This window comes from Rhinolophus sinicus, linkage group LG02 (genome assembly GCF_036562045.2).
Source record: "Rhinolophus sinicus isolate RSC01 linkage group LG02, ASM3656204v1, whole genome shotgun sequence".
NCBI classification, from domain to species: Eukaryota; Metazoa; Chordata; class Mammalia; order Chiroptera; family Rhinolophidae; genus Rhinolophus; species Rhinolophus sinicus.
Genome location: NC_133752.1, coordinates 3,447,457 through 3,462,457, shown reverse-complemented (window position 1 = coordinate 3,462,457; position 15,001 = coordinate 3,447,457). Strand labels below are relative to the sequence as shown.

Here is a 15,001-nt window from a genome sequence, read left to right as displayed (position 1 = left end):
TGAAAGAAACTTACTTTAAATATAAAATGTGTAGATTAAAATTAAAGGATAGAAAAGATATACCATGAAAATACTAATCAAAATGAAGATGGAGTAAATACGTGTACATTAATATCAGAAGAAGTAGACTTCGGAGCAATGAAAATTATCTGGAATAAGGTGGGACATTACCTGATGGAGACATAATGACTCTAAATGTGTATGTGCTACATAATAACAGGTGCAAAATGCATGATGCAGAAACTGACAGACCTGAAACCAGCAGACAGGTCCACTATTATAGGTGAACTGCCAGTGCTCCTCTCTACGTAGTAACTGATGGAAGTGTCGGCAGAATCAGCCAGGGCAGAACAACTGACCGGCAGCCAGGTGGACGAATTGACATTTAGAGAACACGCCACCCTCCAGCAAGAGCACAGCACACATTCTTTTCAAGCACGCATGGACCATTCGCCAAGGTAGACCATAACCTGTGTTGTAAAGGAAGCTATGCAGTTGAATAGCGTCTTTAAAATGATACAAAATGTGTTTGTAACCACAGTGGAATCACTAGACAGCAGTGACAAAGGTAACAGAACATCTCCCCAAACTTGGAGATTAAACAAGTAACACTTCTCAATAAATCAGAGGACAGTGAGGAAGACAGGGAAAATAAGAAAATGTTTGGAACTGAACAAAAATAAAACCTATTAAAATTTGTGACATGCGGTGCTTAGAGGGAAATTTATAGTATTAAAACGCTCATATTAGAAAACAGTTCTCAAATCCGTAATCTCATTTTCTACCGTAAACTGTAAAAGGGGCAAAGAAACTAACTTAGAACTACATCATTAAATACACAAATATTACAATACATAGATTAGCCAGTTAGCGCACTTCGTTTTTTTTTTGTGGGGGTAAGATGGCTCTGAGCCTGGCAGAGCTGATGCAGTTGTTCACACTGGGAGGTAGGTACTAGTTTCTGGAAGGCCTTGAACTTTGGGGTCAGACAGGCTTGGTTCTGTCATTCATAGCCAGCTGTATGGCCTTAGGCCAGCGACTTTGCTTCTCCTCTGCAAAGAAAAGCCCATCTTGCCTCTGAGGGCCAGGTCAGAGGAAGTGTGGGTGCTCCTGGAGCAGCAGTTGGTGTCCCATGGAAGTGCAGTCAAGGTCCGTGGTTTCCTCCATGCTGCTCCTCCTTCATGGCTACACCTTCACTTTCACGGGCGGATCAACTTGAAAACCTCAAAACGACTGCTGCACGCGTGTTCAGAGTGGTTTGGAAATGGCAGTTGGTAAAAATCAGGCTTGGATTCCATCTGAAATAGCTTTAAGAGGTTTTTTCAAATTGTAACAGGAGTGCATGAAGAAACACCTGTGACAAGCCAAAGGTGGGCGGCGGGCAGCGGGCAGCATAAACAGGAACGGCCCCTTCACCTCGAGACTCCACAGCCCCTCCCTGGCGGAGCCTTTGGCAGTGTCTTGCTGGCCCTCCCACCCACCCAGGCCTTTGTCTGCGTCAGATTACACACATGTAAATCTCACCCACATAAGTACAGTTATGTGCTGGAATCATAGGCTGTGTGAGTTGTGCAGTTTCTGGTATGAACACGCCAAAGTCCCCAGGAAACTGGCTGGACACATAACGTGAAGACTGAGAGCTCTGTGATTGTTTGTAGAGGACGGTCCACGTTCTGAATCTCCTTCCTGACTGACCTGGGGCTTGGGCGATAGTGTCTGCAGTCCGGTGGCCTGTCGTGTAACCCGAACCAGAAAGCTGCATTTCACGGAACCAGCTGAATCCAGGCAGCTTCCTAGAAAGACCCAGAGCGGTGGCCCTTGGGAACTTGCAAATGCTTTTGCCCTCCCCACACAGTTTAATGGGTTTTTATGAAAACAGTGACAGCCAAAGAAAACTGCGCTTTCACATTGATCTAATTCCCAGTGGAAGAATGAGACTTTAAAGTATTTTATAATCTCTTAAACACTGTTGGAGCAGCAGGGGGACACTTCCTGGAGCGTTTTCCAGTGGTCAGTGGGCATGGGCCTGGCCGGCCTGTCTTGTACTGCCCGTGCGTAGCCCGGGGCCCAGCACACAGTGGGTACTGCCAAGGAGGCGGAAGCAGCAAGTGGAGGGGTGGAAAAGCTTTTCCTTCTTTCCTTCCAAGTTCTTTGGCTGGTCTAATAATTAAATCGACAAAAGACAGATTAGCAGGAGGAAAACAAATTTAATTCCATGCGTATAGGAGCCCCATAAAAACATGAGACTCAAAGAAGTGACCAAAGCAGGAAGCTTTTATATCTTTCAGACAAAGAGACACTAAATGTGTGAAGAGTTGATGTGACAAAGGTTTGTAGTAAATTAGTAAAGAAGTAGCAAAGGTTTGCTTATATAGCCTTCGTAGCCCTGCATTCCCACTGTGAAATCCAGTGGTCTGTAGCAAGCGTGAGTTCGCCGGCCTGTCTGCTAGGATGTGGCATCGAACGAATGAACCAGTCTTCCCTCCTTGACCTCAGAGAGCAGAGATGACCTTGTGATAGATGAATCAAATAAGCACGGCAGTCCAGTGGAGACCAGGAAGCCTGGGAATGAACTGGGTAACTCAGCCAACTTCAGGAGGGAGGGTTCTGCACCCGTGGTTTAAGATAGATGTGAAATCGGATGCCAGATGGAGATGGAAAAAGGCTGTTTGTTAACTTTGATTTTTGCCTTAAGTTTCAAAATTCAGTGTCATCACATTAGGTATAGTATATAGTTAAAACTTTGTAAATGGTACTCAATATGATAAAGGATACTAAAATAAATGCTAGAAACTATTGTTAAAGTAACTTTCAGGTTACAGCCTGCCAGAAGAGATAAGCAACTGTTTGGGTAAGTATATCTTAATGCCTATTTAACACATACTTAACACATACGAGGTGTGATCAAACAATACGGTGAATATTTAAGTAAAAAAATTTATTACAGTGAAAGACACATTGCCATTAATCCCCCTCAAAATACTTCCCCTCACTTCCCACACATTTATCCCATCTTTCTTGCCGCTTTCTGAAGCAGTTCTGGAAGTCCTCTTTTGTGAGTGTCTTTAGTTGCGTTATTGTAGCTGCTTCGATGTTCTGAATCGATTCAAAACATTTACTTTTCATGGTCATTTTGACTTTGGGGAAGAGCCAGAAGTCACATGGTGCCAGATCCAGGGAATAAGGTGGATGAGGACACACCGTAATGTTTTTATTTGGCAGAAATTGCTGTACCGACAGTGATATGTAACATGAAGCCTTTCCATTGTGATCACAAAATACAGTGAATGCCGCTGCCGAGTGCCATCCAACGGAAAGGCAGGGACCTTCAATATGGGAGGCAGCGTATCGAAACTTAGTAACAGTGTGTGACAAGTTTCAACTTGTTTGGTGCAGTCAGTCAGGTGTGAGCTCCAGTTGAGAGAAGGTGTGTTTTAAAGTGTGTTGTAAATCATCCTCCATCATGACAACGCTCTGTGTCACACATCACTCCTGGTATATGGCAACTTCTGTCAAATCAAAACATTACGGTGTGTCCTCATCTACCTTCTTCACCGGACCTGGCACCGTGCGACTTCTGGCTCTTCCCCAAAGTCCAAATGAGCATGAAAGGTAAATGTTTTGAATCGATTCAGGACGTCGAGGCGGCCACGACAGCGCAACTGAAAACACAAGAGGATTTCCAGAACTGCTTCAGAAAGTGGCAAGAACAATGGGATAAATATGTTGGAAGCGAGGGGGAGTATTTTGAGGGGGATTGACGGTAACATGTCTTTTACTGTAATAAAATTTTTTTATTTAAGCATTCACCGTATTTTTCACACCTCGTATCTCACATTTAAGTTGAGTGAGCCTGTGGCTGAGGTTGGCTGACTGATAAAGTTTGTGCGGCACTAGGTGTTGGTAGGAGGTGTGGAGAGGCTGAGGGGCTGAGAACCTGCGCTTCTGTGAGAGCAGAGCTTCTTCACAGCTTAGCCCTCTTCCAGCTGCAGGAATTGTCTCTAGAAATCACCAGGAACCCCTCAGCAGGCTGTGTGGGCTGCTTCCTGGGGCTTCTGGAAACTTTAGAGGTTCCTGTCAGTCACAGGGCAGAGCACCCGTTTAATGTAGTAATTCTTTGCTGGTCTGAGTGACCCAGGGCACTGTCCTTGTTCATCTTTATTCCCGGGGCCACGCACCATAAGTGCTTGTTGGAGGGGTCGAGGGGGGGAGACGCGGGAGTGGGGAAGGGAGGGAGAGAGAGAGGGAGGGACGGGTCGGGGGTAGGGAGGGCAAGCAAATTATTGATTGCACAGGCTGAGTGTCTCCTCTGTGCTGTGTTCTTAACCAAGTCTTCAGTGGAGAAAAGACCACAGAGGTCCCTCCATCAGAGGTTTTACAGTCTCTTGAGGGAAATAACTATTAATGGGATAGTGACATAATTACAAGTTGTGATTAAGTGCTGTGAGAAAACAGCGTGATGCCGGGGCAGACACTAGCAGGGCAGGGAAGTGTTTCTGTGGAGCGGGTATTTAAGACGAGATCTGAACAATTTGTCACCAGCCTTCTTACTGGCTTCTTCCTCTTGTGAAGAAAAATTTCAAAGCTACAGAAGGGTTCAAAGAATGATTTAATGAGCTCCCATATATGCTCCACTTAGATCGAACCACTGTTGACATTTTGCCTTATTCATTTTATTGTGCCTCTGTGTTTTAAAAACTAGAACCACTTGAAAGTAAATTGCAGATGTCATGACATCTGATGCCTAAATGCCAGCATACAGCTCCTCAGAGAAAAGACGTTCTCCCACATAACCACGCAGCTGCTCACATACCTAAGAAAATTCTCAGTAATTCCATAATAGCATTCGACCATAATCATGTTCAGGCCGTGCTCACGATGAGAACATGTTCTGCTCTCCGCAGTTGCCCTTAGGTATTTGTCCCTTTAGTGTCTTAATAGAAAACAGTTATTCTGCCATTTTTTTCATGCATACATTTTTTTTTTTAATGACCATGGGTCAACGATTTATTTAACACATTGAGGAGCTGAGTAAGATGGTAAAATTGATAACAAGGGCATTTGAGAAACTAGATATTTATAGGCATAAAAACAAAAAAGAATTAGAATAAGATTGCGAGGTTAGATTTAAACAAATTAGTGGGGACAAGAAAACAATCTTTGAGGTTATCTTTTCTACTAGACATAAATCTACAAGTTAATATGTCACTTTGCAATTTCTGGGCTCTAACCAAGTAATAAATAGCAGAGGTACATTCTCCTAGAGAATTAAATAAAGTTTAGGCAGGCATATTAAAAACGCCCAGGTATAAATTGAACAGACACTATCTCCTTGCTGTGCTTTTGTCTTATTTCCAAATTTTGAGTACTTTTTCTTAAGGCTTTCTCAAATCCTTCCAGCCAGAATCAGCCTCTCCACTTTAATCCCATTGCTTTTAAAAAATGGCTTTATTGAGGTTTAATTACTATACCATAAAATTCAATCATGGTGTGTGTTCAGTGATTTTTCATAAATTTATGCAGTTATGTAACTATCATTGCAATCCAGTTTTAGAATATTTTCTTCTCAAAAGTTCTCTCGTGCCTGTGTGCAGTGGACCTCCAGCTTCAGGCAAACACTAATTTGCTTTCTTTCCTTTTTCTCTGCCTTTTTAAGAACTTCCATATAATTCACTATGAGTGGAATCATGCCAACTATCTTTTGTGTGGCGTCTGTCACTTAGCACTTAGCATACTGTTGTTGAGGTTCAGCTGAGTGGTAACAGGTATCAGTAGTACGTTCCTTTCCATCGTGGTGTCAGCGCTGTTCATTCGTTCTTCAGTTAATAGACTGTTGGATTGTTTTTGGTGTTGGGCTATGACAAATAATGCTTCTGAGAATATTTCCACGCGAGTCTTTTTGTGGATGTATATTTATTTCTCTTGCGTAGGTTCCTAGGAGTGTGGTAGGTGTATATTGAACTATATAAGAAAAGGCCGAACTGTTCCAAAATGGCCACACCTACCAGTGACAGGAAAATTCCAGTTTTTCCACATACTTGCCACCACTTGTCATTTCTGTCTCTCTGATTATAGCCTGGTGGACATCATAGGGTTCGTCCGAGTGAAGAAGTTTCTGGTGGTGACTTGGTAATGCTATTACCGAGAAAATCAGCCGGGCATAGCCTGGTACTGACTGTCCCGGGACTTGTAAATTTCCGTCACAGAAGGATTGGAAGAGTCTCATGTGGTCACAAACCGAGTTTGTTCCGTCCTTGGACATTGGATCCATGGGCAGACCAGAAATAATTTTGACCCTACACAGATTTTAAATATTTTGTAATTGAGGTATAATTTAGAAACAGTGGAACGCCCTCATCTGAAGTGCACTGTTTAATTACTTTGATGAGCTCATGTCAAGACACTGTTTCTGTCACCCCCTGGACAGTTTCTAACGCCCCTTTCCAGCCATTCTCCCAGAAGCATCACGCGTCAGGTTTCCCTCAGTGTGTACTTGTGTGTGTGCCCTGACGTTCTGAGTGAACCGTCTTATTGTAGGAAACATGAACCACAGAATAAAAATTGTTCCTAATCACCCCATACCCAGAGGTTGCTGGTGTTGTTTTTCTGTGGTTCCTTTAGGTAACATACATTTCTCATTTAAAAGAAAATTGCACCAGGCAGAGCTTTGCTGTGTGTTGCTGGGCGTCTGCTGCTTCCCTTTGAGAACGTACATTTCCCAGCGTGACGTGTGTGCCCAGGAGGCAGCATCACTTGAAGAGCGAGTGGCATTGAGGCCGCTGGGTTTGTGATGGGGTGACAGCGCGCATCGAAAGTCGCCGCCTGCGTCGTGTGTCCCGCGTCCTGAGGACGCCATGCCACCTTCCCTGGCGGGACAGTGGACACACCTGCCTGGACCCGGGGGAACCGGGGTCTTTCCTCCTTGGTTCCCACTCGGAGGCACCGGGGTCCGGGGAGCCAGGCCTGATGCGCCGAAACGGAGCGCGTGGATCGGCTACGCGGCATCTGCGCGCGATTGAGCGGACTGGCGCCCCCGCCAGCGCAGAGCCGGAGCCGCCGCCCGAGGTCCCGCCGGAGCCCCGCTCGCCTGCTTGCTGGGGCATGGAGCTGCCGGCTGCGCTCCTCTGAGCCCCGCGCGTTCATGGTGAGTGGGGCCGGGGCCGCCCGCGCCCCTCCGAGGGGCCTGCCCGCCTGTCACCAGCCCTGAGCCCTCCGTGGGTGCGCCCGTGTGCATGTGTGGTACATTCATGGGTTCCAACGATCTGAAGCTTGCGTGGGGCCGCTGGGATGCGCCTGTCTCCTCCCTGCGTTCTTTGTGTCTGTGAGACTATCATTTGCTAACTGGGTCCAGTTTTAATGGGCGTAGCGAGAGATTGTAAGAGAGGGCCCGCGCGTCCTTCGGGTCCTAATTCTTATCCCCCGACATGCGATTGCATCCTGTTGTCAGATTTAGGTCAGTCCTGGCCAGGCATCCCTCTTGGAGGCCAGGATGGCCTTCCCGGGATCCTGGGAGAGGCCTTTGTATGGAGATCGGACTGGACCCTATTGGCTCTAGGTCGGAATAAAGCGGTCAGATTGCAACAGCAACCAGGCTTGTTTAAACCCACAGTTCTGTTTTAACACATTGCTTTTACCAGTCCACATACTCACTTTCTGTGTTCTAGATGTCTTGTAAGGAATGTGACGATTAGAAAAGGTCTCTTGAGAGTTGATTTCCCAAATGCCAACATTTCCAGTAACGTAGAGCATGCTTTCTGGGGAAGGACTGGGGCCAAGTAAGTACAAGACTCCAGGTATGAGGAGCCCCTCGGGGGCCTCAGGGGCCTTCTCAGTGTGAGCGCAGGTCTCAGCGCTCACCAGGACTGTCTTAGGGAAGGCTGAGTATTGTGAGACTGCTGCAGGCCACTCTTCCCCACTAAACCTGGCACCACACGTCTCGTCCCAGATTCTAAAACAACGCCCCTCTTCCCCCCCAAAATTGCTTGTTACAAATGGGAGAGTGTTGCAGGAACTTCACCTGCATTTAATCTTCACTGCACCCCATTGTTCAGTCCCCCTCATGGGAAATACTGTGAGAGGTGATTTTGTAGTAATACAGTGACAGGAACACTCCCTGCCCGTGTCTGGGCTCCTGCTGTGGCTGCCTGTCTTACGGTAATTCGTTTTCATTTAATAGATGAGGGAACAGGCTTGCGGGGTGGGAGGGGTAGGAACACGCTCTAGGTCACGCGCTCTAGGTCACGCCGCTGGTGGGGAGGATGGGGAGGCGGTGGTTCAGACCCCGGCTGCTGCCTGGTCCGCAGCCTGTGCGTGTGCTGGCTGTGTTGTCACGGTTGTCGGTTCCTGTCAGTCTTTTCACAGGTGCATGTGGTGACCTGCCTGCCATGCTTTATTCCAGACATCACCTCCCAGACCCTCAGCGCTTGTTGCTAAAGACTGATCTTGACTCTGGTGTACAGTTGAGTCAAAGCACAGGTGTTGACTGAGGACCCTTTCTCCTTCTAGCTCGTGTAGCTTTCCAGGCGGCCGGGGGCTTCTGCGGGTGAGTGTTAGCACAACAGGCTGTCCTTACAGCAGCCTCCAGCCTGCTTGTCATCCTACAGGAGTACATGCTTTCCATTGTTTGAGACTCTCCATCTCTTCTCCCTTCTCTTAAAACAGATGTCTGTTAAAGTAGGTGTTTTCTTTATGGAGTGGTGAATTACACACTTCCGTCAGGCATCTCACGCCCTTGTGCTGGCCTTCCGCGTGCTCAGACCGGACCCGTGGTGTAGGTGGACCCTGCCGTCAGATGCCTCTCACAGGCTCTCCGTCCCTCACAGTTGACTGTCTGCCTCTGCCCAAGTCCAGCGCTTCCCCTCTCCCTCCGTGCCTCTGCGTGTCCCACCAGCTCTAAGTGGCTTATTGCTGAGACCTTAAAACCTAGAGCAGAACAGCTTCGTGTCAGCATCACTCCCCGTGCGAGGTGCCCTGCCAGCCCATGAAGGAGCCTCTGATGTGTATCTCTTGGCTGCTGCTCGTGCTGTCAGGATACCTCTCCTCACGGCGCAGATCCCCGCTGTGCTTGGTCCTCTTGGATGGCACCCTTTGTGGGACGCTTCCCTGCATTCCCCCAGCCGTAGGCATCCTGTCCTCGGCGCTCCCATAGCAGTGGCTTACCCTTTCCTGGCAGTGTTCTTACCTACCCTGGGTTCATAGCCTCTGCTGGCATCTTACTGGCCCTACTGGGGTGAGCCCTGCAGGGCGGGGTCTGAGGTCTCCTGAAATGCTGGCCTCATGTGGTCCCTTCACAGGTGAGGGCCTTCTCCTCTTCCTCCTACTGCATGGCCTCCTGCAGGACCGGCTGAGGTCCTGCTTATTCACCCTGCTGACTGCTTTTGTGCTGCCCTGCTCCGGGTCATCAGACCGCACCCCACAGCTTAGCCCCGGTCAGGTGCAGCTCCTTTAGTTTGCTTCCATCTCAGGGGTGTTGGTTTGTCTTCCCAGCAGGGTATGTGAACTGCTTGGGGCAGGGACTGACCTACTGCGCTTCTAAATTAGTAGCTTGCAAGGCTTTTTGACATGACACTCCCCTCCCCCGTTAGACAATTTGAGACACAGCACACAGATAAAACTCAATATAGAACTGAAACAAACTGGCCTGACTATGTGCACTCCGATATTTTTTATTGTTTGTTTGTTTTTTTAAATGCTGGCGTGATCGCTTCAACTGATTTGCCCCCAGAACTTTGAAGAATCCTGTTCTCAGTTCCTTCTCGGGTTATACAGGGCGTAGGAATCCGTGGCAGTCGCTTGAATGGGCGATTTATACTGATGAGCCGCAGGGCTGCTGCTGAGCACGACAATGAATGGCATTGTCTCGCAGAACTTGATCCCAGAAGAGTTCCGTGAAGAGAAGAAACTTTGGACTGAGGCTGGGGCTGTCCTGACATTTGGCTCGCAGAGAGGGCTCCTACTTTAGTGGGCGGCCATTAACGTGTGTCATCTCATCGCACCAGCACAGATGCCCTCACAGGTGCTACCATTTTACAGATGAGGAAACTGAGGCCGAGACAGAAGCGAGATGATTTGCCTGAGGTTAGAACCAGGACTTAGAGCTAAGTCTTGTTGCTTCTGAAGGCCCAGTTCTTGCCACATCACAGGCTGACCCCAACGTTGATAATTCGCAGCTGAAAGTTGCTTTTCCAGGGATGTTTTATCTGCTGCTGCGCCCCCCACCCCCACCTCCAAGGATCCAAGGATCCTTAGAGTGAATAGTCCTCTTTCTTGTCTCTGAAGTTGGTTTGTCTGGTTTGGAAAATGAGCTCACTGTTGACACCTCTGGGTAGCTATGGGAGACCTAGATTTGGAGCGGGGCCTGTGACAATTTCCGGTGCCATTCGTATTTGGGAGCGCTGTTTCGAATTGGGAAAAGGCTCTGCCTGGGATCCCGGTACGGACAGGCCAGGCCAGGCCCCTGTATTTGTTTTCTTTGTAAGCATGCAGAGTTCCCTGTGATGAAATCGTCCGTGTTTGTCCTGCATCTGCCGGGAGTTCTGTATTACAGGTTGTGTCAGAGTTGACAGGCTTGATGGAGGCTGACTGTGAATGCTGACGTTACTCGTGCGTCGTGTCTGTGAGTGGCTTACGTGAGTTCTGCCGGGTGGCAGTCTGCGGAGATGTGGGGCTGCAGAGGCAGAATGCTCGGATCTTATCCCAGCTGCCCAGCCGGCTGCCATGGACATCTCTGGGCCTCCACCTTCTCATCTGTGACGTGGGGACGACTGCTCCCTCCGAGGCTAGTGTGAAGAGGAAATGGAGCCAGCTCAGTGTACGAAGCCCTTGCAGAGGGCTCGGCTCGTTACCCTGGCTGCTGTGGTTCTGTGTTAGTCAGAGAGCTTCTGAGCGCTACTGCAGAGAGCCGGTGTTTCCGGGTCATGAGTCAAGGTCTCGACTTCATTTTACTCCTTTCTCCTTTGCACATCTGTGCTGTTTGCAGACTTTGCAGGGCTCCTTGGTGGTTGTCGGGCCCTAGAGCACTTTTCCTGCCTTTTATAGTTGTGGCAGGCCCAAGGAAAAGACACGTGGTGGCAGGCAGTGGCCAGGCAGTGCTCTCTCTGTGCCAGGGGCTGTGCCCGCGGCTTCACAAGCCTCTCCCGGCCCTTAGCCCTCCCTGGTAGGTACTGGTTCCCTTTCTGCAGATGTGGGAATGAGGCTCAGGGAAGCCAAGGGCTTTGCTGGAGGTTACAGCTGCTTCTTGGTGGCTCTGAATTTGCTCCCTGACCTGTCTGGCTCCCCAGGCCACATTTAAGTTGTGTGGGCCTCGGACTTTCCCCTCTAAAGCTACACGCCGCTTTGTCTGAGTGTGTTCACAGAGAAGGTGGGCCTGTTCAGAGGGGCAGGCGGCGAGCCCTGCACGCCCAGCCCCTCGCTGGCTGTGTGATTGAGGGCAGCTCATTTTGAACCTCAGTTACCGTATGTATCTGTAAAAGGGGGTGACACTTGCCGTAGAGCTTGCTACAGACGTAAAGTGAGACAGTGTGTGTGAAATACATAAAGCAAATGGAAAAGGGCATCCCGATTCTGGGACACCAACTTTCGGGCTAACTTCTTTGGCCTTGGCAAATAGTAGTTCACTAGACCAGGGTCAGCAGGTGAGAGCACTTTACGGGACATCATTCCTGATTCTTGTTAAAATGCAATGCGCCTCAGACTCTGTCACCACACAGCTTTTGATAGGCTTCCTATAAAATTCAAGATTTTGACATCCAGGCGCTGGGTTTGAAGCTTCCGGTGGCTGGTGCCGTGGTGAGTGGCAGCGGAGCCTTTTTCTCAGCTTTCGGTAAGCGGAGGTCGTTCCAGTATGTTCATGGAACCACCGTCAGTCAGGATACACAGTTCAGGGCGTCGGAGCTTGTCCGTCCACAGGTGCAGAAACTCCCCACCCAGCTGCTCCTGGGTGCGCTCCCTTCTCACGACCTGTGCACTTGGAGACCCTTTCCGCGTTCAGAAGCCTCCCTAGGCTTTTCTGGCTGAGAATAATTGCTTGTCAAATCGTTTTACCAGTAACACCCCTCTTGGCAGCTAATGTCAATAAAATTCATTTAGTAATTAATCACTTTCCACTCATGACACTGCTTCTAGCATTATCCAGAATGGTTATTTAAATCTTAGGTTCACTACTTACTTGTGTGTCCTATCTTCCCAGCTAGATTGTCTTCTGTGAAAGGAGGGTTCAGAGAGCCTTGACTATTGACGAGAAAATGTTGTTTTTTACTTCAATTTGCAGAGGGCTTAGGGTACACATGGTCTCACACACACGGAATTTCAGAAGCCGGGCTCTTTGGTGCCAACTTGCTCGGCTCTCCTGCACTCTTCTGGTTGGGTTTTTGGAATGTGGGTCAGCAGGTGTGACAGAGCTTTCGTGGTTGCAGTCCAGCGGACAAATGAGTGACTCGGTGTGTGAGGCTGCTCCTCGATGTCCAGGACACGGCACAGTTGTTTACGTACCAACTTGCAGTGATGGCCCCATACAAAGGTGTTCACCAGTTCTTGTTTGATGTTTCTGGTTTAGGAAAATGAAGCAGCTTTAACCACCTTTAGGCAAAAGATTTTTAACCCGTTCAACATTTCAGAAAAGATTTAAAGGACTAACAACAATATGTAAAGTGTTATGGGATAAAAGGAAATGGATTAGAAATGGAGGATGGGAGTGGGTGTATTTGAGGAGGCCGGGATCAGGTGGACGCCAGCGCTGCTGTTGACCAGGCTTGGAGCTTCCCAGGGGCCACTGTGATAATCAGTTAAGATTGAGTGTCTGGAAAACATAGCCCTCACTCAGGAGAAGCCTAGGAGGCCTGAGGCGATGTTTGCGGGTCCTTATAAAGGGACCGCTGGGATGAGCTCCTTAGCGACTCCCCCAGGAAGGGAGGTCCATGGGCCTGTATCAGTAAGCGATGAGCGTGCGGGGCCGTAGGACCCCTTCCCTGGGCACTTTCCCTCCTGAGTAGCCAACATTCAGAACCAGCTTACAGGACTCCTAACAAACCCTTTGCTGCATTCAGAAGACCAGGCCCGAGTTACCCTGCTGTCTCTGTCCTAGGAATATGAAGACAAGCCTGGACGAGCCAGCAAGCCGCCCTCTCCAAAGCAGAATGTGAGGAAGAACCTTGATTTTGAGCCACTTTCCACCACCGCACTCATCCTGGAAGACAGACCAGCGTGAGTCCTAAGAAGAGTCTGTAGAGTGTTTGCTGTCGTAGATAAGTACCGCGTGCTGATTACCTTGTCATTAGGGAAGAGGGGAGGGGAGCAAGCATGTCACTCATTAAAAACGCCGACTTCCTCCTTATTCCCTGTATTAACTAACACGGGTTCTAGAATGAGAGTAGATGACTGACTTGGAAAACTGTCCTTCAACATAGAAGTTTTGCCCAGGATTTTCCATTCAGGTAATTTTTCACTTTAATGTAGCATTTACAAATACTGAAATAGCTATTCTAAACCACAGACTGGTTTGTAACTGAAGTGGTGTGGAGGGGGCACGCCAGTAGTGCCGAGCAGGGCCTGCACTAGCCTGCTGGGTCACTCGGGGTCTGCAGGAAACGGGAGCTTAGCAAGTCCCTCCCTGCTGTCCATCTGCTTGATGAGGAGGCGGGTTTGTGTTTGGTGGCGTAAAGGGGTTACTCCCTGGTACCAGGCCACACCTACTGGGTGGGGTCACACAACACGGGGAAGGTTTAAGTAAAAAACATATATTACAGTAAAAGACACATTGCCATTAATCTCCCTCAAAATACTCCCCCTCGCTTCAAACACACTTTTTCCATCATTCTTGCCACTTTCTGAAGCAGTTCTGGAAGTCCTCTTTCATGAGTGTCTTTAGTTGCGCTGTCATGGCTGCCTCGATGCTCTGATTCATTCTGACTTTGGGGAAGAGCCAGAAGTCACATGGTGCCAGATCCTGTGAATAAGGTGGATGAGGACACACCGTAATGTTTTCATTTGACAGAAATTGCTGTACCAGACGCGATGTGTGACATGGAGCATTGTCATGATGGAGGATGATTTATGGCACCCTTTAAAACACACCTTCTCTTAACCATAGCTTACACCCGACTGACTATACCAAACAAGTTGAAACTTGTCACACACTGTTACTAAAGTTCAACACACCAGTTCACATATTGAAGATCCTAGCCTTTCCGTTGGATGGCACTGGGCAGCATGCACCATATTTTGTGATCACAGCGGAAAGGCTCCGTGTCACACCTCACTTCTGGTCCGGCAATTTCTGTCAAATTAAAACATTACGGTGTGTCCTCATCCACCTTATTCACCAGATCTGGCACCATGTGACTTCTGGCTCTTCCCCAAAGTCAAAATGATTCAGGGCATCGAGGCAGCCATGACAGCGCAACTAAAGACACCCACGAAAGGATTTCCAGAACTGCTTCAGAAAGTGGCAAGAATGATGGGATAAGTGTGTTCGAAGCGAGAAGGGAATATTTTGAGGGGGATTAATGGTAATGTGTCTTTTACTGTAAGAAATTTTTTTAAAATTAAACATTCACCATATTTCTTGATCATACCTCATATCTCTTTTGAAGTATTGCGTTTCCATACAGCATTGTGTTTGATTAGAAAGATTCCACTGCTTAAAAAGAAAAAGATTATAAAACATTGGGCTAGAATTCCCAAGATTCCTGCCAACCCTGAAAGTTTAAATTGGTAAAATATAAAGAAGAAACATGTCTTGTACTGTTAATTTCTGGTTCTTGGAAATTGTGGATGTGTGGATAGATGGGGAGAGAACCCCTGAAACTGAGGATTAACAGGGTAGATGGAGACTTGGTAAAAGCCAGTCCTGTGAGGACGAGTCCTTACAATGCTCTCTGAAATGCGAACTGTGCGAAATTGGGCCATGTTCTCCCACCTGAAATGCCAGGCGTTCCGAACGTCCGGGGAGTGTGGGTGACGCTGTGAAAGGAGCTTGGCAGCCAGACCTTGCCGCCCTCCCAGT

At 48.2% G+C, this 15,001-nt stretch overlaps 1 protein-coding gene across 6 annotated transcripts in view; it reads left to right on the top strand.

The window, feature by feature from the left end:
• TBC1D14 (TBC1 domain family member 14) overlaps nt 1–15,001 on the top strand; it is a 94,848-nt gene that overhangs the window by 51,326 nt on the left and 28,521 nt on the right. For 5 of the 6 annotated variants that reach the window (XM_019748196.2, XM_019748195.2, XM_074320881.1 and 2 more), the window contains one exon: nt 13,082–13,200. In XM_019748196.2, coding sequence (XP_019603755.2) covers nt 13,082–13,200 — 119 coding nt within the window. Of the gene's footprint in view, nt 1–6,744; nt 7,145–13,081; nt 13,201–15,001 lie in introns of those variants that run through there. The other variant, XM_019748200.2, reaches the window with a different exon arrangement.